This window comes from Rhinolophus sinicus, chromosome 9 (genome assembly GCF_057876585.1).
Source record: "Rhinolophus sinicus isolate RSI-liver-muscle chromosome 9, RSI-T2T, whole genome shotgun sequence".
Classification (NCBI taxonomy): domain Eukaryota; kingdom Metazoa; phylum Chordata; class Mammalia; order Chiroptera; family Rhinolophidae; genus Rhinolophus; species Rhinolophus sinicus.
In genome coordinates this window covers 27705676-27729309 of record NC_142509.1, presented here as the reverse complement: position 1 = coordinate 27729309, position 23634 = coordinate 27705676, and the positions used below count along the sequence as shown (strand labels likewise).

The 23634-nt window shown below is 51.8% G+C and overlaps 1 protein-coding gene across 4 annotated transcripts; it reads left to right on the top strand.

Annotated features, from left to right (window-relative positions):
- The first annotated feature begins 1286 nt into the window (after nt 1–1286).
- Nucleotides 1287–23481, top strand: CABP1 (calcium binding protein 1). 4 transcript variants are annotated; one of them, XM_019727859.3, is made up of 7 exons: nt 1287–2058; nt 14873–15052; nt 17942–17972; nt 18251–18394; nt 19532–19641; nt 19856–20003; nt 23017–23481. In XM_019727859.3, the coding sequence occupies exons 1-7, from the start codon at nt 1423–1425 to the stop codon at nt 23040–23042; spliced, it is 1275 nt and encodes a 424-aa protein (XP_019583418.2). In that variant the 5' UTR covers nt 1287–1422; the 3' UTR covers nt 23043–23481. The 4 variants fall into 4 exon arrangements, with proteins under 4 accessions (XP_019583418.2, XP_019583419.2, XP_019583420.1 ...); XM_019727861.3 differs by lacking the exon at nt 1287–2058 and adding an exon at nt 2087–9772; XM_019727860.3 differs by lacking the exon at nt 14873–15052.
- The last annotated feature ends 153 nt before the right edge of the window (nt 23482–23634 follow it).

The following is a 23634-nucleotide window of genomic DNA, read 5'->3' as shown; positions in this document are numbered from 1 at the left end:
GAGGCTTCAGGGCGCTACATCCCAGCCTGCCTCAGTATTTGTGCTTTGGAAACCTGAGTGGTTTTGATACAGCCATTCAGTTCCTTATAGTAGGTGAGCTGGGGAATAATTTGTCACACTTCCCTCGTTCACTTTGGCCTCTGGGCAGGTTCTTTCCCTGCTCATCCTGTTTTTCTTAATTCCTTGCATCTGGGTATATAAAAGAAGTAGACAGTGCAGAGAAAGGTGAATGCTTGGCATGAGTGAACTGTATGTAGCATATTGGCAAGCTGTCCACCCAGCCTTTTATTGAGGCCCAGTGTTGACCAGACTTGCCTTATTCTCATGCATGGGTGGCATCAGGGCCAGAGACCAGAACAGGGAGAACCTGGGAAGTTCACACCCATCCCCCAACCTTCAAATCTCAAGTATTCTATTATAAATAGCTGGGGGGCCTTATAAGGTGCAGGGGAAGGGAACTAGCTTAAGGGCGTGTGTGCCCTGTTCCAAGCACTGGGCTAGGCCTCTTAGCGCATGGTGTCGTAGTTTGTTACCAAGAAATAAGTTATGATTATTACCTGCATTTTACCGAAGAGGTAAACGAGGTTCAGAGAGGTTGATGACGCTTGCTCAATGATCCAGATGGTAAATGGCAGAGCTGTGATTTGCGATTCAAACCAGGCCTGTGTGACTCCCTGGCTGCCTACCAAGAGCAAAAATGTCTCTAACATGTAGAAGGGCATGAAGGTGGGGGGTGGGGCACAAGAGCGGGAGGGGCAGCAAATGGGTCCTACCGGAGACTTGATCCTCACCAGGCCCTGCAAAGTCCAGGTTATACAGATGCCACCTGGCTTCTCTTCTGAGCACTGAAAATTCTGTGGCTGATTTACCAGGGTCAGCCTGGCCCCACTCCATGGTCTTGGGACTGATGCAGTGCTCAGAGTGCAGCCTGGCCTTCCAACAGTGTCCTTATGCGCCATTCCGGCTCCTGCGTTTGTCAGTAGTGGTGTCAGAGTACTTTCGTTCTCCTTGGTTCTCTACTGTACTGCACCTCTCCCGGTCTCAGTTCCAAAGTTGTACCCCCTGGGGAGTATACCCCGCCTGCGTTTCTGGAGGTTCGGCAGTTCCAGGTCATGGTGGGAGCCTCCAGGCGTGCTAAGGGGCAGTGCCTGCGATACCCAAGTCTGGCCATCTTTGGGACTCTTCGCCAAGCCCCTTCCTTTGCGCTCCGGGCTCCGCGCCGCAGCGCCCCCTCCGCCGCCAGGGGCGGCCCGGAAGCGTGGATCCTCGAGCGCGGGGCGGGGAAAGAGGCGGGGCGTGGCGGTACCTGGGCCTCCCCGGAGCTGGGGGTGGGCTCTCCAGGGACAGCCGGCGGCGCCCCCAGATCCGCACCGCCAGCCGCCGGGGAGCTCAGGGCTCGGGGCGTAGAGGCTGCGCTGTCACATGGGTGGCGGCGACGGGGCCGCATTTAAGCGGCCGGGGTACGGCGCCCGCCTCCAGCGCATCCTTGGGCTTGGCTCCGGCCGGGCGCCGCGCTCTCTGACCACCCGAGGCCCGGAGTCGCGCCGCCCCGCGCCGCCCCCGCCGGGCCATGCGAGCGCGGGCCCCGCCGCGATGAGCTCGCACATCGCCAAAAGCGAGTCCAAGACGTCGCTGCTGAAGGCGGCGGCGCCGAGCGGGGGCAGCCGGGTTCCCCGCCACGGCCCTGTCCGGGAGCCAGGGCTGTCCAGCCGCCGGACACCTGGCACGCCGCCGCCGTCCGGGGACCCCAGTTCGCGGAGGCCCCTGTGCCGGCCGGCGCCGCGAGAGGAGGGCCCGCGGGGCAGCCGGCGCGGGCTCCCCCAGGCTCACTGCAGGCCCCGGGAGGCGCTGCCGGCCGCGGCGTCCCGACCTTCGCCGTCGTCGCCGCTGCCGCCGGCCCGAGGGCGGGATGGGGAGGAACGGGGGCTGTCCCCGGCGCTTGGCCTCCGGCGCTCGCTGCGAGCCCCGCGTCATGGGGTCTCCGCTCCAGTCGCCGCGTCCGAGGCAGACCCGTTCCTCCACCGGCTGCGCCCCATGCTCAGCTCCGCCTTCGGCCAGGTAAGGGCCGCGCCTCCCGTCCGCGCGCGCTGGAGAGGCGCTCGGGACCCTGCGGTGGCTGCGCACCCACAGCCCTCTTCCTGCGGCCCGCGGCCCCCCGGGTCATGCTCCCCTAGTCCTGCAGCTCTGCGCCCTTGCCCGCGCTCCTCCTCCCCTGTGCCTGATTCAGCACCCTGTGCGCTGTCCACACTCCGGGCCTCTTCTGGGCGAAACACTATCGCAGAGCCTTCTTCCACCTGCCAGGATAATCCAGTCCTGGAAGGGAATGACCTCCACAAGCCGCCTGGAGATTTGCAAGGGTCAAGGAGGGGCGCTCTGAGCAGGTGGCACCAAACCCACTACTCTGGCCTCTGGCCAAGACCTCCAGTGAGCGACCCAACAGAGCAATGGGTTTGGAGTCTTGGGGTCCAGAGTGGGGACCTCGAGGCACACAGCTTTGCTTGGGCACGAGAGACCCTAGCCATTGCGTGTGGTGGCCCCAAACCCTGGGGAAAAGTTAGAGCTAAAATATGAGAAGAGAGAAGTGTCTGGGTAGCATAGAGGGGCTGTACAGAGCTATCGCTCAAACTGGAACTTTGAGGTGTTTCAAGGAGGTTGTCACTCCCGGAATGCCATTAGGATGGCAGTTGTTCAGTTGTGTGTCATAGGACCTGGACTAACAACCAGAGACCCCTAGCTTGAGTTGGTGTGCATTTTAGGGTCAGAAAGGTCATTAAGGGGCCACTAGTGCCTCCTTTGGTTTCCTCTAGGCCTTTCTCTCAACGGTCCAGGCAGCTGGGCATCTGCCCTTTAAAAACAGCCCTGTAGTCATAATCCAGGTCTACAGTTTGGGGGTGTGCTGCTGGAGAGAGGGGCTCAGCAGAAGGGAACCTATGAACTCCTGAGTAAAGCCAGGATTTCCTCTAGTTTTGCGTCCATAATTAAATCAAGCTCACTGGCACAGCGTCGAGACAGTTCTGCGGCAGCCAAGGAGGGGTGTGATGCAGAGGTCTGATCAGAGTGTTTGCATGGTGTGTGGGGGAAGGGGGGAGCTGAGCATTTCTATGCTAGGATGTAGCATCAAGAAGCCGTTTTAAACTCCTGGCTTGCCATGCTGGATCAGAATTCCAAGGAAGCGTGTGTGTTGCTTCAGATCTGCACATTCCTTTTCAAAATACTACTTCGCAGCAGCTGATGCTGGTGGAGGTCTGACATGAAGGCAGCTGCATGTGGATTCAGGTCACACAGGGCTGCTGTGGTGGTGTGATAGGGCAGCAGTGTATAGCTTTGTTCCTGCAGGGAGCCCTTGTTAGCTGAGTTAGCTGGAAACAGTTCTCCAGCATAGAGATCTGGATGCATAGCTGTGAGAGTTAGTGCAGCAACATGTTGAGGGAGAAGTTCACTGCAGTGGCTTATGTGAGGAGGTGTAGGGTGTTTAGGGCAGCAGTGGTCTGTGGAGTGAGTCTGCATTGCAAAAGGAATGCTGCGTTGTTGAATCGATGACATTTATTTATCAAATATTTTTTGAGTTCCTTCTTTGCTCAAGCATTTGCTTGGCTTTAGGGAGACAACAGTGAACCAGATAGCCGGGGTTCTGGCTATTTTGGAGCTTACAATTTAGCAGTTTGGAAGGGGAGGTCATTGGCCCAGAATCACACACTTTCTGGTTATTATTTTGCTAGTGATCTGGAAAAAGAGCCCTTTCTTTCCAATCTTGCAGAATTTGCCTGCACGGGCCGGGCCCTTTGTAAGCTCAGAGCAGCTTGGCTACCCAATTTTCTTCCTCCTCTACTTTCTCAGTCATTAAATGAAGAACATTCTCCAGTCCTGTGTTCTGAAATGTCACCAGAGTCACCTGAGTCAGGGAGAGCTGGAAGGTCCCATCAAATATTTACTACCTCCCTCTGGAAGCTCTTGCCCCCGGAGCTGCAGACTTTTCCTTTCAAGCTCAGCACATTCAGTTTGAGCTTCCTGCTGACAGCTGGAAGGCATCTGCTCGGACAATAGCAACAACAACAAAACCCAGGCTGGGACTTCTGTGTCAGTCTCCAGTCTCCTGCCACAACCTGGAACAAGTCTTTCTTTCCCTTCTTTTTGCATTGTGATTTCTGTCCTTAGAGACAGGGTCAGGACCAAGAGAAGGGAAAGAGTTTTCTGAATGTAGAAACTTGCAGGTAAGATCTGCTTAAGGCAAAATACAGCCCTGGGGAAGTATATGTTACATGTCTCCCAAGTTTATTTGTTTTAAACCCTTAAGTGAATCACTTAACCTCCTCCAGCCTATTTCTTTATCTGCGAAAAAAGGATAGTCATAGTACCTCAAAGGGTTTTGGGGAGATGAAATAGGATATGGAGATGCGTACAGAGCTTGGTCCAGTGTGTAGCCCAGAGCAAAGGCTCGATAATGTTAGTTATTGTTGTTGTTGTTATTGTTGTTGTTGTTGATTAACTACCAAGGGTTGTGTCAGGCCTTCTTTCTTCCATTTATAATAGAGTCGGGGAGAGCCAGGGTTTAAAGTGATGCTGAAGGTACCAAGATAGACGCCTACATTCGGTGGAACAGGAATTAGTGATCTCACAGAGCTTCCTTCCTGCCTGTAGGGGGACGGTGTGGTTTTAAGACTAAGGCATAGAACTGTGGCTTGGGAGATAGTAGAGCTGCAGGTTCCAATCCCAGCTCTGTCATTGCCTATTGCCGTGACCTTGGGCCTCTTATTTTCTCTCTCTGGTCTGGGTTTCTTCATTCAGAACTGAGATTGACAAAATCCTACCTTGCAGAGTTATTATGAGGGTTATACAAGATTAAGGATGTCAAATGGCCTGGCTCAGAGTGGATGATGGAAAAAGGGCAGCCTTCATTAATGTTATTATTATTAATAGAGCAATTGTCTGAATAAGGGCCTACGCAAGCTACTTTGAAAGTTGCCTCTGAGCCCGGTGAGGAAGGCCATTGAACGAGAGCTGGGGGTGGCTGGTTAGCTCAGTTGGTTAGAGCGCAGTGCTGGTAGGTTGCCAATTTGATCCCCGCATGGGCCACTGTGAGCTGCACCCTCCTTAAAAAAAAAAAAAAGAAAGAAAGAAAGAAAGAAATTGCTGAATGACACAGGACCTTTCCTAGTTAGTACTCTCTTTGTGGCCAACTATGGACATGCCACCCAGCTGCCTAGAGAGAAGATGTGGTATCAGAAATTAACTCAGAATAGGCATGACTTGGGGGCAACTCTTGGCACTGGGTCTTGGAAAACTATTTTAAAAATAGTCTTTCTGCTTCTTACCCTAAGTTTGGGAGGAAACACCCCTTGTAGAAGAGGCAAATGTGAATAAGACCCACAGCTCTGCCCTATTCTTCTTTTTCTAGATATAAAGACATCTCTTTTCTTTTTTTTTTTTAAAGATTTTATTGGGGAAGGGGAATAGGACTTTATTGGGGAACAGTGTGTACTCCCAAGATTTTTTCCAAGTCAAGTTGTTGTCCTTTCAATCTTAGTTGTGAGGGCGCAGCTCAGTTCCAGGTTCAGTTGCCATCAGCAACCTTGTGGTTGAGAGCCCACTGGCCCATGTGGGAATTGAACCGGCAGCCTTTGACTTTAGGAGCACAGAGCTCCAACTGCCTGAGCCACCAGGCCGGCCCCTAGAGACATCTCTTTTGATTTGGATAGGCTATTCCAATTCCCAAACTGCTTTGCACATAGTGGGATCACTATGATCTTATATCCTAGTGAGTGAATCAATGAATGAATGACTGATACCTCCAGGCTCTGGACTGCAGAGCTTTCTTAGCTCCTATAGGTTAGATGGGGGAGAGAGACCATGATGGTTTGGCTCCTAACAGATGCACTCGCACTGGGCCTATGTTCCTAGGATGCGGGCTGTATATAGTGTTCACTCCTGCCCAGCCAAGTCTCTCCCTACTGCTCTCTGAGAAGGCTGGGAGCCCCTATTTCCTTTCCTCTGGAGCCTGGGGAAGAGAAAGGTGAAGGTCAGTTTGTGGTTAATATCAATCATAGAGTCCCCCAGAATGTCTGCGTTTGCCTCTGGCTGTTTTGGGGATCCAACAAAGGTACTTGAGACCTCAGTCTGGAACCCACTAAACAATTGACAAAATATCTTCTCATTATCTTCACAGCAATTTGTGACAGTAGTATTATCTTCCTCCATTTTAGAGATGGGGAAACAGACTCAAGAGAGGGGAAGTGGCTTGTCCAACGTGACACAGGACTGTTATGTGGTCTGCCTATCTCTGAACAACCTGCCTGTGCCACCCCATGCTGGTTTGGTGGGAATTCACCGAAGTGTGTTTCCTATTTGTCAGAAGCATCCACAAGGCACCTCTCAGGTTACGACCCAGCTTTCCCTGAGTGTCTTAGCACTGGGCTGCCATCCAAGTTCAAATGCTGGCGATAGAACTGATCAGGGCCACCGAAGGCCAGCCTCCCTCCTAATTAGGAATAATCAGCAACGGGTTTATCCTTCTCATCCCTCTGATCCTATTATTTCATTCCATAACGCAAAGTGTGGCTTCCGGGGGCCCAGAGGCTGCTGCCACAGTGAATAAGGATGAGGCTGAGGGGCTGTGTAATGTGCTTTGCTCCTTTGAGAAGCCCCCACTGGTCAGCCCTTTTAAAAATTTTCTGCTAAAGGTCAAGCATCTGCTCCTTCCAAATCACCAGTTATCCCTGTCACTCAGGACCACCAGCAGCCTACCTGCTGAACCTAAAATAGCTTAAGCAAGCTCTGGGTTTGAATCCCTAAATCCCTTTCTGCCCTTATACCTCAAGCTGGTGTTAGCATCCTCCTCTCTAAAGAAGGATGGGGTTTTTTCAACGTTCGTGCCTTTTCCATAGGGGCCTGGTTTTGAAGTCTCCGGTCTCCCGTTTCCAAGGACAGAGATCGATCCCAAGGTCGACAAATGGGTGCTGTGTTCTGGGCTGGCCTGCAGGGGGCAGGAGTCACCAGGTCTGAATGGATGCCCTCTGAGTGAATGGAGGCTATCCCCAGCCCTTTAAGACCAATGCTGGGCAGCGGAAGGGGAACCTTTTAGGTCCTGGCACTGTACCAAGCCCTTTGTATGTATTATCTTATTAAATCCTCACAAGAGTCCTAATGAAGAAAGGGTTATTAGAGGACCCATTTTATAAATAAAGAAACTGAGGCTGAGAAAGATTAACACGTCCTCAAGGTCATGTAGTTGCTAGGCAGTTGGGCAAAAACCCAAGTCTGTCTGACTCCATATTTCAAGCTCTTAGCCTCTGTCAGTGGTTCTGAACTCCAGCTGCAGGTTAGAATTACCTGGAGTACTCAATACCACCAATGTCCAGAGCCCCCCAACACCTAACAAATCAGAATCTCTGGGGAAGCTCCCCAGTGAATCAACTCTGCAGCTAGCACTGAGCATCTCTGCTTTACACTGTGCCACTGTGCTGCCTTTTCATGTATCTGCCCATGTAGTTAGTATGAAGTGGGTTTCTACCTGGAGCCTAACCCCTCTCCCCTCTGGGGTTCCTGGTGAGCCCTGGCTTTTCAAAAGAGTCTGCAGATGGTCCGTTTTCTAGCTTTGGTCTGCAAGTCTTTCCTGATCCCCCTGTAATAAGTCAGATCCTCTGTCTCACATTCTCAGAGTCTTTATGTTTCCCTTTCATAGCATTTACCAGGAACATAATGAAATAAGTACGTTCCTAGCTCTTGAATACCTCTTGCCCACCTGCTAGAATGTAAGCTCTCTGACAGCAGGGACCATGTTTATCTTGTTCCCCACACATTCACAGACCGGGGCACAGTGCGTAGCACATGAACACTGGACAAATGACACTTTTTTCTTTCATTTTAATAATTACCTGTTATGTGCCATGCACTTTCCCATGTGTGCTTTATCAGCAAGAGAGAAGGAGCCCCATTTTCCAGGCAAGGGAAACTGAAGCTCTGGAATGTGAGAAGTCAGAAACCGGCAGAGCCAGGACTCAACTCCAGGCCTGCAGATCGGATCCTTGCCAGGCATCTGAGTTCATTGCTGTTCCTCATATGCTGACCTCTAGACCCCTGCCCCCCCGGAGATGTTCCTTTATGCTCTGTTTCCAAGGAACGGCTTTGAAGAAGGCACTTAAGTTGGTTTCTCCGCTCTTCCAATTCCAACTCCCAGTGTCTTCACCCCCTTTCCTGCCCTTTAGGCGGCAACAAATCCCCAAGCTCCTCTCTCTGTCATCAGGGGGTGCCCCTCCTTCTCCACATCCCGCTCAGGAGGTTTGGTCCAAACAAAGCTGCTGAATAACTCCCTGATTACACCATTCCCATGTTGTCAGCTGTAGCACTGTCACCAAGAGCTATCCAGGGACCTCCTTCCCCAGCTCCCTGGGAGCGAGCCTGTGGTACCTTCTGGGCAGCACCTCCACCCGTCTTGCCTAATGGGCATTCTGATCAGCCACCCAAAACTGGACAAAAAGTCCCTGGGAGAGCCTCTCTGGACTGAAAACTCAGAGGCAGAATGCATGTAAGTTGTTGCATCAGGAGCTGGCAGGAGTTCAGCTTCTGGACCTATCTCTGGTGCCCCCTGCTGGGAAAAGCTGGGTGCAGGGACATGGGTACCTCCTCTCGGATCATCTGGCTGGAGCCCTAGGTCTCCAATGTGACATCTGAAGCTTGAAGTGAGTTCACGTCAAAGCTGGAACCTGGAAGGATGAGGAAGAGACAGTCGTGGGACCTTGAAGACCACTTTGCAAAGGGCAGCCTCTCTGCTCGACACCCCAAAGAAGCTGCTGAAAGATCCTCAGTGAGGATTAGAAGAACATTCATAGCCCTCATTCATGCCCTCTGTGCCAGCGCTGCCTTCATCATGCCCCCCTCAGGGCCGTCTGTTGGTTTCCCTTGGGTTGGAGAGACCACACACACAGCAAAGGGAGCAGAAGGAGCTTCTCACTGCTGTTGGCTCAGCTGTACTCCCAGTCCCCTGAGCCACATCTCATTTCAATGACGAGGCAAGTGTGAAAAATGGAGCGTGATGGACACGTCACAAAATCTCCCAGGCCCTCAACTGGAGCTGCCAGCTCTCCATCGAGCTGCGATTGCCCGGGGGTAGTTAGGCTGCGTGTTTGTCCCTGGGTGCCTGTGAATACGTGTGTGAGCGCGCACACACAAGGCTGGTTGCTGAGAGGCACACTGGCTTTGGGGACCCAAACTAGCCTGATTCTCCTTCTGGGTCTGCTGGCCTAATTCCCAGCTGCAGCTGCCATTCTGGGCCCCCTGCCCCGAGACAATCTCCCCGCAGATTTGGCAGCCGGGAGAGGAGGGGCCGAGGGAAGGGGAATGAACCGGAGAAAGGACTGAACGCTAATCTGATGGAGATGATCCGGCAGCCTTCCCCAGCTCAGCTGCCCTCTGCCATTAGCTCTCTGGGCGATTTTCTCTGTGCCCTGCACGCTCCCCTCCTGCCTTTATCTCCTTAAGAAAGTGCCCAGAAAGTTAAACCCACACACACAATTCACCAAAAAAGAAAAAAAAAAAAAAAATCAGCAGGAGCGGGCAGACAGACGAGTGAGAGAGCACGCGCGCAAGAGAGAGGGCTCAGATCCGTCCTGGAGGAAGAGCGGCGCAGGCGGAGGGAGGCTGGGGTTGGCGGTGACCGGGACTACGGTCTCTTAGCCCCCAGGAGCCTCCTTCATGGACCCAGGGATCCTGAGAGGGGCTGCCTCAGCTTAGGATGGGCAACTGTGTCAAATCTCCACTGAGAAATCTCTCAAGGAAGGTATGTTTCTGGAGTTCCCAAGACCTGGGGCGGGGCATTGGAGCATCTTCCCATCTGTCCCAGAGGTTGGGCACGGAGCGGGTGGGCATCTGAAGCTTGCCACCCTTTGCGTGGGTTCTGTCTAGAGCTGCTTCCCTGTTCCTACCTCCAGTTTCCTTCCTATCCCAGTTTTTTGTGTCCCAGGCTCTGAGCTGAAGTTGGGACCCGGAGCTGCACGGGCTGTGTTCGGGAATTTGTACAAGATTAAGGACAGCATCATATAGCTTCTGGGATATAAAATGAAAAGCATGGGTCCTTAGGAGGTCAGAGAGGACTGACCCCTTGGAGCTGGCAGGATCAGAAGAGGATTGAGCTGAGTTTTTACCCTGCTGCTGCTAAAGCCGTCCCAGCTGTAAGGCCGGGGGCTTATTCGCCTCCTTTGAGGGTCTCTGACCCTCTCTCGTGGTCTCTAAGCCTTCAGAGTTGTGGGTTTTGAAGTAGATCCTGTGGCTATGGAAAGGAACCAAGCAGGGCATCTCCCTTCTATCCTCGATCATTCTTGAGTCAGGTCGGAAAATCTCAACTAGGACCAGAATTGTTTCCATTAATAAATAGGATGTATGAGCAAGGGTGTCTATACACGTATGTCGCTTTCAGTAGCTGATTTATTGCTTATACACCAGGCTAATATCCTTTTGCAAGAATTCCTTTTGGAAAGCAAATAGTCACCTCCAAAGCACCTTCCATGCAAGTCTGGGCTTGCAGCTATAAGCTTTTGCTTCAAGTGGGCTCTGCCTGTGTTTCCAGCCCTCTGCAGACAGTCCATAGCAGAAACTCATTGGTATTATTTAAAGGAAGAAGGAATAATAGGGATGATTTCCTGCAGTGCTTTTTCCAGACAAGGAACTTAATTGCCACTCAGGTTAATTGACTACCCATGGTCTCAGGTTAGCTAATGGCACCTCTGCTCCCAACCCCATCCTAAATCCTCGGCCAGTTTGACACCCTATCAATTTAGGACATTTCGGGTTTTCCTGCTTGTCATCTTCCTCATTGAGCTAAGCCGCTCACATCAAATTCCTTTCAATCTTCGCCTTTCCTTGGATCCTTCTGAGGGTTAACTGTTTCTTCTGTGCACCCTCCCCCCATCATCTGTCTTCTTCTTAGGGGTGTCTTTTGTACCAGAAGTGGCCTCCATGCTGTTGCAGAGAAGTTGAAACTTATCGGAATTAGTTTAGAGGACCACAAGGCGAAAGCCCTTCCCCTGGTTCTGGCCAGAGCTTGAAGAGGTGAACTTAAGAACAAAAATTGTGCTTTGGTCCCACCCCACCCATCTTCCTTTACACAACAGAGTACTTGAGAATCAGTCTTCTCAGGTCTTTTCTTCTCAGCCATGTGACCTTGGGCAAGTTACTTGACCTCTCTGGGCCTTAGTCCATTTGTCCATCAAGTGGAAATACTAACATCCACCTGGTAAGGCGATCGTGAAAACTAAATAAAGTATTGTGCACACTGCCTGGATATAGTGCTAGACAAATGTTAGCTAGTAGTATTATCATCATAAGCATCATTTTTCTACTCTGGGTTCTCTGAGAAGGGGGGTGGAGGGAAAAAAAGGAAAATATGAGAGATTTTTGAGTCCATGGAGTAAGGTTAAAGATCATAGAACTTATTGCATTCAATTTCATGTTTTTCTAAGAAGAATAATTGTTTTTTTCCTGAATAGCTACAATATATCCAGTTTTTGTTATCATATTTTCTCTTTTCCACCAAAGAGTTCTTTTGACTATTTTATAGAGACAGGAGCTGGACTCAGAGACAAGAGCTTTCCTAAGGCCACAGAGTCGACTGGATGCTGAGTTGGGATTTAAACCCTGGTCTGTGTGACTCCAGAGCTGGTATTTTAGTTTTATTTTTGCCATTCTCTTCTTCCTGCTGTCAGAAATGTTATTCATAGATTCTTGAATCTGACCTCACACGTCATCTGGTCGAAATTCCCACAGACTGCAGCAGTCTCCTCTCCCTCCTCACCGACATACGTACTCATTCAACTTCTCCTTTAAACACCTTCAGGGAGAGGGACCCTTGACCTGCATTCGCTTGGCCAGCTTGTGTTGTTAGAAAGCTGTTAGGTCATGCTTGCTGGGCCCTCCTGTTGCCATGCCACACTCAGGAGACGTCCTCTCGGTGCCAGGAGACATTGTCAGCCTGTGGGCAGCTGCCCACTTGGCATCCTGAGTGGTAACCAGGGAACTGGTAATGGTGAGAGGTGGCCAGCTCCAGGCTCTGAGCAGGGCAGGACCAGGCTGTCAGGTGCCATCACTGGCTAGGGACGAACAGAAGCTTCTCGGGGCAACGTGGTGCCAGGCAGTATTATGATCCAAAGATGCAGTGGAATTTCCCCAGCCACCACTGGTTCATTCTTCGGGGGAGCAAATTCTTCTCCATCCTTTTCACTTCTTTCCTGATTGGCAAATGTTCTCCCACTTCCTCAGGAGCCAGAAGTAAATGGATTCTGGCACCTTACGTTGTCTCTTTTTTTTTTTTTTCTTTTTTTTTTTTTTTTTTTTAAAGCTTGTTTTGTTGTTGTTGTTGTTTTTTTTTTTTTTTTTTTTTTTTTTTTTTTTTTTTTTTTTTTAACAGAACTTTATTGGGGAACAGTGTGTACTTCCAGGACTTTTTTCCAAGTCAAATTGTTGTCCTTTCAATCTTAGTTGTGGAGGGTGCCCTTCAGCTTCAAGTTGTTGTCCTTTCAGTCTTAGGTGCGGAGGGCGCAGCTCAAGCTCCAGGTCCAGTTACCATTGCTAGTTGTAGGGGGTGCAGCCCACCATCCCTTGCAGGAGTCAAACCTGCAACCTTGTGGTTGAGAGCCCACGCTCCAACCAACTGAGCCATCTGGGAACTCAGTGGCAGCTCAGCTCAAGGTGCCTGTTCAATCTTAGTTGCAGGGGGCGCTGCCCACCATCCCTTTCAGGACTCGAGGAATTGAACTGGCAACCTTGTGGTTGAGAGCTCACTGGCCCATGTGGGAATCGAACCCGCAGCCTTCGGAGTTAGGAGCATGGAGCTCTAACAGCCTGAGCCACCGGGTCGGCCCCCTTACGTTGTCTCTTACGTTGCCTCGTCGTCATCATCCTCATTATTCTCATCACGCCATTTATGCTCCAAATAAACTCCCTTGATTTGACTCTTACCATGCTCTAAGCACCATGCAATAGCTCATTTATTCCTCAGAGGAAACCCGTGAGTCACCATAATTATCCCCATTGTACAGAGAAGGAAACTGGAGCAGAGAGAGGTGAAGTGACCTGCCCAAGGTCACACAGCAAGCAAGTGGAAGAGCCAGAATTTGTCTCCAAGACTGAGTCCAAAGCCAGTATTCAAAACCGCCTCTCAGAGTTCTGTGCCGCCTCCTGCCTCCTCCTTCCTAGGTTGTAGTCACTCTGAGCCAAGTGTGCGAGTCTGCCAGAACGAAACGGTTGCTTCTGTACAAACATCTCCTAGATGGTCTCCTGGGGTTAAGCCGCTGTCTCCTCCCAGGCTTCCACGGAGCCAGCCTCCTGTCGGGAAGGTCTTGCTGGTTCTGCCCTCCACGCTAGCCTACATCCTGGAAGCCTGTGTGAGTGTGGCGGAGGCCCTGAAGCTCGTTTGGCATTGAATCAGAATGGCCCTTGGTCTGTCTGACTTCCTCAAGTTCTGAGGTCACCTAAGACCAACCCTGTTGCATTCATTGAACTTGGGCTTTGGACAGAGGTCCTTCACCTTGAGTCTGAGTTGCTGCTTCCCCTTGGAGGAACCAGGATACTGTTCCTCCCTCTCTAGGGCTGCCAGAGGCTTAGGACGTTGGAGGGGAGTCTAGTCTGTAACCCCACAGTGTGGGGCTTTGGGGAGAAGACACATGGGAAGACAAGGTGTGACAGGGCAGGTGGTTCTGCGTCTCAGCCCGGGAGGAAAGGCGGCCCACTAGGTCTTAGGATCTTTTCTTGGGTGCGACCATCTTTGAGCTAGAGGAACCTGGCAGGAAGAGAAGTGCCGCAGGATGGAAGGATGGGGTGTGCAGCTCTGGGTTCTGTGGGGGCCCTGGGCATCCTGGGGAGGCTGGGGTGGAATAGAATGTTGTGTCTGGATGCTGCTGTTGTCCTAAGGGGACGTTCTGTGGGCAGTGCTGACTTTTTATAGCTGCATGGGAACCGTCAGGGAGGAGGATGGGTTGGCCTGGGAGCACAGCTATATTCGGTAAGCAGAGAGGGCCACTGCCTCAGACTCCAGAGGTCGGCAAGCTGAGCCAGGCAGGGAGCCAGGGCAGGCGGGACGGGGAAAGGGAGAATAGCTGGTGGCAGTGTCTAGTCTTAAGGCTGCAAACTGAGTGGGATCTGACCCACAGACATGCTTTGTTTCACCCACCCGGGAGGTCTGGCAATGTTGGGCTGGAGTTAAGTAGTGCTGTTCCTTCAAAGGGGACACACAACATACAGTTGGCCCCAGTCCCCACCTCCTCCACCTGCCTGCCTCGTTTATGTTAGCTGTGGCCCCTGTGTTTGCGACCTCCAGTCTAGCAGACTGTCTGAGCCTGCTCTCGGTGTTGTGCGCTCTGATCGTCCTCACTGCCTTCCCGTGGATATCCAACAGGGGGAAGGGTCAGAAGTCAGTTTGGGAGCTTAACCCCTGGGATTGCGCGGGGACGTTGGGACAATCTTGGAAAAGGAAGTTATTCCGTTAGTCTCCGATTGAAAACTTCCCATTGGTTGGAACAGAAGCCTCCCGCTACCTGCTTCTCTCTCTGAGCCTCTGCATGCACATGAGTGTGTGATTCTGTGTCCATGTGAGTGTCATGTGTGTGTGTGTGTGCACGCGTGCAGGTGTGCCTTACAGTGGATGCCACACGCAGCTCTCCCTGGAACATCTGTTTCGGTCAAGGATTGCAGACTCCATCTGTTGGACCAGCTTGGTGCCTGCCCTGTGCATCCCGAGGGCTCTCCGGACCCCACTGCGGGACGCTCAAGGGTCTCTCCTGAGGAGAGCTCCTTCTAGGACCAAGAGCCAGGCTGGGGCCAGGAGGGCCCGGTTGGGCTGGGAGGTGACGCCTGCCTCTCTTTTGTATTTGCTTGGTGCTGGCTGAAGATGCGCCAGGAGGAGAAGACCAGCTACAGGGTGGTGCAGACGAGCGAGGAGGGGCTGGCAGCCAGTGGTGAGCTCCCGGGACCGCTCCTGACGCTGGCCCAGAACTGCGCCGTCATGCACAACCTGCTGGGCCCTGCCTGCATTTTCCTGCGCAAGGGCTTCGCTGAGAACAGGCAGCCTGTACGTAAGTTGGCCCCCGTGGAGCCGCGCTCGACTTGGCTTCACAGGGCGTGAGGAGGTGCTGGGAAGAAGTGGGGCTCTGTGCACAGCCGCACGTGTCCCCCAGCAGATACACCTCAAAACCTCAACTTGTTTGAATCTGACCTGCAAAGCTTCCTACTCATGGCTGCAAAGCACTGGCGAATTTACTTCCACCAGCAAGAAATAATAACAGCAGCTATCATTGCTTTGGGGTGTTTTTCTTTTTTTTTTTTTTTTTTAGTACTTACTATGTGCCAGGCACTAAGCTAAGTGCTTTGGTGCATTGCCTCATGTAAGCCCCAGAGCAACTCTGAAGAGGTAGGTACTCTTATCTCCATTTTGCAGGTAAGGAAACTGAGGTGGAGCAGTAACCTGCTCAAGGTAACAGCTAGTGGGTAACAGAGGTGCGGTTCAGACTCGGGGAGTCTGCCTCGAGAGCCTCCTGTGCTCAGAACAACAGTGCTGAGTACACACAACAGTGTCCAGTAGCACTTTCTACAACGATAAAGACATTCTATAATCTGCGCTGTCCAGTACGGTGGCCACACGTGGCTATGGAGTACTTGACGAGTGACTAGTGCAATCGAGGAACTGAATTACTAATTCTATTTAATTCCCTTCCAAATTTAAATAGCCACATGTGGCTAAAGTATTGGATAGCTTCCTACAGGTATCTGAACAGCCACCGGGAGGAGGGTAACTGATGGTATTACAGATACAGACGTCTGCAGGTTCCATTTATTGAATGCCACACGCTAAACACTGTACATATCTTTCCTCAACGAATGCTCACAAAGGCCTGGTAAGGTGGGTCCTGGTATTAACCCATTTTACAGATGAGAAACTGCAGCTCACAGAAGTGACCTGCTCAAGTTCCCACAGCTAGGAAGTGGTAAATCTGGGCTTTGCAGTCAAGTCTGTCTGACTCCAGAGGCCATGTTTTTCTCCCTGACCGCATATGTTGGAGACAAAGGAGTATATGTGTGCTCCACTCCACCTGACCCCCACCCCCCGAGGTGGTGCTCATGGTTTCCCTGCCACATCGGTGGGCACCCCAGCTCTACTCCAGAGCACAGCACACATACACCTGCCTCTCTGCACAGGGGAGTGTGTGACTCAAGGGCCAGCCCCCGGACTCAGCTAGACCAGCTCTGGCCACAGGCGCACTGCAAAGGGGTACCTGGCTTTCCTGCTGCCTGATTCCAGCTATATAAGAAGTATGGAGTGGGCTGCACTGGGGAACAGCCGTACCTTATTTCTCTCCATTCCTGTAGAGCTGGGTCCTGGAGAAGTGGGGTGGGGGTGGGGGGTGGCTGCTGGAGCCTAAAGGCTGGAAAGGACTTGTTATGTCTAAGTAACTTGTCCTAGTAAGTATACTCTGCCTGTGTGTACACATACACCTACACACGTATCTTTGGGTACTCACTTTCACTTATTGGGGGTATAGGCATTGCAAAGCAACGTCCTTTTTGGTCACGCAAAATGCAAATCTGACTAGGAACAGGAATGGCAATTCTTGCACTATGCACCATGACAGGCTTTTTAAGTGGGAGCCCATGCAGTCATCGCACACAGACATACATACCTCCAGTAACTCCTACCCTCAGCTAGAAATGCCCCCTGTAGGACCTGGGAGCTTGCAGCCTGTCGTTCGAAGCGGACATACACTCACCATAATATTCTGACACATACAGCCACCTCTGAGCACCTGGTCCTGTGTTCCTGGTTGTCCCACAAGATGTTGCTCAGTAGCCCTTTTCTAGAAGATGCTCAGATTTTCCAGAAATGAAGTCACTTGCCCTGGGGCCAGTTTGGAGTAGGTAGACAGCAGCTGTCTCTACCCACCCTGGCCCTCTTGGCTAGTACAGCCTGCGTGCACAGCTGAGATGCCTCATGCTCACTGTGGCACGCTCACGTGTCTGTGTTCACGACAGGGATGCCCACACCTGGTGTGCACTTCCCCAGGGCAGGTACACCTGCCCCATGTTCTCCCTGCCCAAAGGAAGCGAGCTGTGTCATCTGGGGAGGACGAGCCCTGTGGACCGGTTTGGGCGCTTACTAAGCAGGTCCAGTTGGGCAGCCACATCCATTTCGTGCCAGTCTGTGTCCCTCCTGGGCAGGCCCGGGGCAACTGGCCCCTCACCAGCTAGAGCCGCCACATGTGTCCTCCGGGCCTGCTCTTCAGAGACTTCTCTGCCATCTGTTGTGACGCCCAGACCCAGGGTTTCCTTGATTCTCCAAGGAGACCTGGGCACTTTGTGAGGCTTTAGATGGGTGCTTTGGACCCTGGCAGCCGCCAGAGGCACTGGCGGCCCCCAGGGTCCTATGCTGTGTCCAGTGACAAGGCAAAGTGTACGGTGGGGGTCAAATTGGAGAAGGGAGGGCAGTGCCCAGGAAACAGGGCACAGCCTTAATACTCCCTCCACCCTCTCGGGTCCTCCTCCTCCTCTTCCTCTCTCTTGGGCTGCCTGTCCACCCCTGCTTTCTCTCTCCTTCAGCCCCTCTCTTTTCCCATTGCCTTGCAGGCCTGCTCTCTGTTGTGACCTCCCACTGACCCTGTTTCATTTACAGGTTTTTGCCTCTGGACCAGCTCGGTTCCCTGACACATTCTTGTGTCTGGAATAAGGGCCTGGGTGCAGAGGTTCTGTGCCCAGGCTGGATGGGGCTCTCGGGTCCCCAGGCATCTCCCTGCCTTTGGGAGACGTGGGGCTGCATCTTTCCCCTCAAGCACATGGTCCAGGCATGCCTCTGCTGCAACCCTGTCACCTCCCACCCAGTGCCTGCTGCCACTTGCATGGCCATCGGGTTGGGCATTTTGTGACTCCCGGCCCCTCCCCGTTGCTAATAGGACACGTTCTTTTATTTCAGGACAGATCACTGCGGCCAGAGGAGATTGAAGGTAAGACCTGGCCCCTTAGGGGAAGGGGGTGCTCAGCCATCCAGGAAACTGAGGGGAGGGAGATGGGTGGGAGGAGAGCCAGGGACACCTTGGCCCCTGGGGACAGGACCTGGTACAGAGCCGGGCATCCTCTGTGGAGCCAGGCATCGGTGGCGTGTGCAGTCCTGGGCAGCTCCCGGGTCCGGTTCTCCAAGCCAGTGGGCCCTTGGGCTGCCTTTGCCCCGAGAGGCTCTGCAGGTCCCACCCCCAACCGCACCCACCTTTCTTCCCTTCCCCAGAGCTCCGAGAGGCCTTCAGGGAATTTGACAAGGACAAGGATGGCTACATCAACTGCCGGGACCTGGGCAACTGCATGCGTACCATGGGCTACATGCCCACCGAGATGGAGCTTATTGAGCTGTCCCAGCAGATCAACATGAACCGTGAGTCCCTCCACGGGGCACCTCTTTCCCTTTCCGGCCTCCCCCTTGCAGTCCTCTGCAGTCAGACGGGCCTGGGGTCAAATTCTGCACTCACCTCCTTCCAGCTCTGTGACCTGGGGCAAACCACTTACCCTCACTGAGCCTTAGTTTCCTCACCTGGAAAATGAGAGGGGTAATGGGAGGAGTGGAGCCCAGCATAACAAGAGAATTATACTCACAGTTCAGAAGGCCACGACAGCTCAGAGAAGAAGTCCAATGAGGATTTCCAGGAAATACTCCTAGTTCCGCTTTGCTCTTCGCATGGTAGTCAATTAGGGAATATATTTGAAATAGCCCAATACCTGGCCCCCAGTGTGAACAGAGAGATGCTATTATTTCTATGTTTTTCTCTTCGTTTGGGTTCTCCCAGAAGCAAGCCTGAGACAAGGATTTGAAAGTGTAAGTAAGTAGTTTATTTGGTAGGTGATGAGAAGCGTTGATTGGGAGTAGGGAAGTGACACAGGCAAAGGAAGGAGCCAGGAAAGAATGCACTCTTGGGCCAGCTCCCACTGACCAGAGTCCAGTTCTGCTGGGGAACTCAGGGTGTTAGTGTCGCAGCCCAGCTCAGAGTTATCCCCCAGCCCTCACCTCTCCTGCTGGGTACTTATGCCCCGAACTCCTGTCAGTCACCAATGGAAAGCTGTTGTGAGTGGGCCGTGGGTGGGTGTCAGGTCTCCAGCACTTCTGCTTCCTGGGAGAGCCAGTTGGAAGTTGAGTTTCCATTTGCACCACAAGGGTGAGACTTGGGGCATGCGTACCAGGAGCCCAGAACTTCTGCTTCTCTCTTTGCCTTTCTGTGTGTGTCTCTGTCTCTGAAATTCTTTGCCTGTCTCTGTGACCTTATGTTTCTTTCTCCCGTCTGTATCTACCTCTATCCAGTTCCTGACTTGCTCCCTTCATCAACCCCTGGCCACTCTTCTGAGCCATTCTTTGACAAACTACCTGTCCATGGTCACCTCTCTGTCATCATTTGGCCTTTGGTTAAATCTTGGACCTGGCTCTAGGCAGGTCAGGGAGGGGTTGGTAGTCCCGTCCATTGCCTGCTTAGAGGTGGGGGCATGGTTAGATGGATGACCATGCTCTTTCCTCTGTCCCCAGTGGGTGGCCATGTGGATTTTGATGACTTTGTGGAGCTAATGGGACCTAAACTCCTGGCGGAGACAGCAGATATGATTGGAGTAAAAGAACTGCGAGATGCTTTCCGAGAGGTGAGTGGTGGGCAATAGATAGGTAAGGGGTGAATAGGCTGCTAGAACCCCAGCCCTGGGATGGCTACTTGAAAAGAAACCCGAACCCTGGGTCCCAGACCAGGGGAAGGAGCTTGGACAGAGAAGCGTCTCTGGGGAAGGAGCTCAACCTGGGGATCTGCTTCTGACAGTCTCCATGTGGCAGCTACCGCTTCCTCCTTCCTGCCCTCTCTAGTTTGACACCAATGGTGATGGGGAGATAAGCACCAGTGAGTTGCGAGAGGCCATGAGGAAACTCCTGGGTCATCAGGTGGGACACCGAGACATAGAGGAAATTATCCGAGATGTGGATCTCAATGGGGATGGACGAGTGGACTTTGAAGGTAGGTGGGGCTCGAAAGTGAAAGAGAAACCAAGGCAGCAATGGCCATCCATGGAACCCTCCAATTGTGCATCCATGATACAACCATCAATCCCCTCCAACTTTCCATCCCCCTACCCTTCCACCTTGCCACCCCTCCATCCATGCACCACTCTAATCTGCCTCTCATCCCTATATCCATCCATCCATCCATCCATCCATCCATCCATCCATCCATTCACCCATTTGTCTGTATCTGTTTTCATACATCCATCTCCACCCTTCCAGTGACTATCTACTCATCCATCTCTAAACAATCATAGAACCATTTATCTGTACACTTATCCATCCATCCACGTATCTACTCAAGCTTCGATTCATTCACCCATGCACTCATTCATGGATCCAGCTACATGTATATCTCTCCAGCTATCTATGTATCTATACTTCTCTACATTTGTTCATACATTTATATATCTATCCATCTGCCTATATTTCTACCCATACTTTCATTGGTCTATCCACTTGTCTGTATAATGATTTCCCCATCAGTATTCATCCATCCATCCATCCATCCATCCATCCATCCATCCATCCATCCACCCATCCATCCATCCATCCCTGTGTCCTTCTGCCCCCATTCATCTCTATCCATCTGTCTGTCCACCTCCTCCTGCATCTATCCCTGGCAGCATTTTCTGAACACCACAGTCCTCAAGCTGACACTCAGGCTCCTAAGATCTGACCACAGCTCACCTCCCCAGCTGCAGCCCCTTCCGTTCCTTCACTCCCACTCCACCTTACAGCTGCACCCAAGTACTTGTGGTCCATGAACCTGCTGGGCTCCCATTTGAACACACTGTTCTTTTTGTCAGAATGCCTTTTGTTCTCTTCTTCACTTGGACTAAATTCTATTCATCCTTCAAGACCCAGCAGTGGGGTCACTTCCTCCTGCCCTTCTTCCCTGATTCTCTAGTTATAGTTACCTCTCTGCGCCACTCTGAACTTTTTGAGAAGAATCCCATTTTCTTTATCTCTGCATTTCCCACAGAACTCATAGCTAACTGAGGCTCAGTAAAGGTGTTTTTTTTTTTTTAAGGAATCAGTAATAATCATAATAGTTATCATTTATTGTACACTTATTATGTACCAGTCACTGTGCTAAGTAGCTTTCCATGTATCACCTCATGTAATTCTCACAGTGACTCTATGGATTGTGCTGTAATTACCTCATGAGATGAGGAAACTGAGACTTCGAGAAGTAATATAACTTGCTGAAGATTGCCTAACTAATCAGAGGCAGAGTTGGGTCATAAACCCAGGCCTGGAATCTCAGCCACTACATATGTAATACTGTGCATGACACCATTTGCAACACTATGGGATACAGGGGGGAAAATACCATCAGACGTTGCCTCTGTGCCCCAGGTACTTGCATTTTGAGCAGAAAGCCAAGATAAATATGGGCCAGACTGTAAGTGTGTCCAGAACACAAAGGTTAGGGGGCCTTTTCGGGGAGTGGTTGGTCTTCAAGGTTGAGGAGAATGTGGCTAGATGGAGAGAAGGCTTTGCTGCCACCAGGTCTGAAAAACTCAGGATGCCCTGTTTCCGGGTAAGTGCTCCCAACAGATGACAGCCCTTCCCTAAAAGCCCAGCATCCCCCAGTCATTCTACCAGGATGTGTTATATACCTACTGTGTGCTGAAACCTGATCCCTGCCTTGAGGAGCCCAAGACCGGCAAGGAAAACAGAAGCCAACAGTATAGTTCATGCTGTTTTGGGGGAAGTACAATGGGATGTGGGGTACAGAGGGGGCACCTGTACCAAGCTGGAGGGGGGATTAGAGAAGGCTTCCTGGAGGAGGCTCTAAATAAGTAGAGCCCTAAGAAATGAGTAGGAGCTACCAGATGAAAAAGAAGGAAGGAGTATTTATCCAAATGAGTTGAAAACTTACATCCACAAAGAAATCTGTGCATAGATGTTGATAATAGCTTGATTCATAATTGCCAAAACCTGGAAGTAACCCAAATGTCCTTCAGTAGGTGATGGATAAACTGTGGTTCATCTAGACAATGGAATATTATTCAGTGCTTACAAGAAATGAGCTGTCAAGCTATGAGAAGATATAGAGGAAACTTAAATTCACACTACTAAGTGAAAGAAGCCAATATGAAAAGGCTGCATATTATACGGTTCCAACTGTATGACATTCTGGAAAAGGCAGAACTCTGGAGACAGTAAAAACATTAGTGGTTGCCAGGGGCTGTGCAGGGAGAGAAGGGTGAATAGACAGGACACAGAGGATTTTTAGGGCAGTGAAACTATTCTGTATGACACTATGATGGTGGATACATGTCATTATACTTTTGTCCAAATCCATAGAATGGACACCACCAAGAGTGAACCCTAATGGAACTATGGACTTGGGGTGATAATGGTGTGTCGATGTAGGTCCATCAGTTTTAACATTTGTACCACTCTATGGGGGTGTTGATAATGGGGGAGGGGTGGCCTGTGGGGAGGCAGGGAGTATATGGGAACTTTCTATGCTTTCTGCTTAATTTTGCTGTGAACCTAAAATTGCTCTAAAAAATAAAGTCTAATTTGAAAAAAAAAAAAAAAAGAAGGGAGAGGGGATAAGTTGCAAGAAAGCTGAGGGGTGGAAGGGACGGAGAGAGAGAGTGCCAGAAAGGGGGAGCTATATAGGTGGGTCATGAGATTGGGGGTGAGTGGTGGGAGATGTCAGCTGGGGCCAAAACAGGGAGGGCCTTGAGGTCATGTCAGGATATGGGACATTAGCCAGCGGGGAGCCCTGAGTGGTTAAGAAGGGGGTCAGATGTGCAGATTAGAAAGCTTGAGCTCGCTGTTATGTAGGAGATGGCTTTGAAGAGGCTGAATGGATGTGGGGGACCAGCATGGAGTCAGGAGCAGTGGCAATGGAGAAGGGGACACAGATCTAAGGGAGATGGGGAGGCTTCGTCCTGAGCTGAGCCCTGACTTCTGCTTTCTCCCCACCCTCTCCTCTACCCTCCCAGAGTTTGTCCGGATGATGTCCCGCTGAGGCTGTGATGGCCCCTCCAGGACTGCCAAGCTCCCACAGGTGGGGAGAAGAGGAGCCAGAGCTCGCCTCACCCCGCCATAGCTGCCGAGAGCCCAGGATGCACTGGCGGATGGGGCCTGCCTGCACCCCCGGGGAGGTGCCCACCCCGGACCCCCACCCCTCCGCACTGTGAAAGACTCACAGCTCCTGCAACTGGAAAGAGGGGTGCCTGCCGACAAGGAGGCCACAGTGCCAAGCCCGCAGAGGTCCTGCAAGGCCCCAAGTGCCATGTACCCAGCCGCTGCTGGCGGGGGTGGGGGGCCAGGGAGCCCGCCAGCAGATCCCACACAGCATGTCTGCCCTGGGGCAAAGCCTCTTGCTGCCCTCCTTAGCTCTGTGCCCGTCCCAGCTCGCCTCAGCCCTGTTATCTCAGAACCAATAAAAATATTTCCAAGAGAAAGGCAGCCGTAGAGGTCTTTTCTTCTTGGGCCTGGTTAGATAACGCATTTCCTGAGTACCAACTGCATGCCCAGAACTGGCTGAACATCCCTGCATTTAACATGCATTTATTGAGCACCCATTAGGTACCCAGCCATTTCCTCACTCATCTCAG

Coding starts and splice junctions, on each gene's coding strand:
- CABP1 (XM_019727859.3), top strand. CDS start 1,423: ATGGGTGGCGGCGACGGGGCCGCATTTAAGCGGCCGGGGTACGGCGCC. Junction 2,059..14,872: donor TCAGCTCCGCCTTCGGCCAG/GTAAGGGCCGCG, acceptor TGCTGGCTGAAG/ATGCGCCAGGAGGAGAAGAC. Junction 19,642..19,855: donor TGCGAGATGCTTTCCGAGAG/GTGAGTGGTGGG, acceptor TGCCCTCTCTAG/TTTGACACCAATGGTGATGG.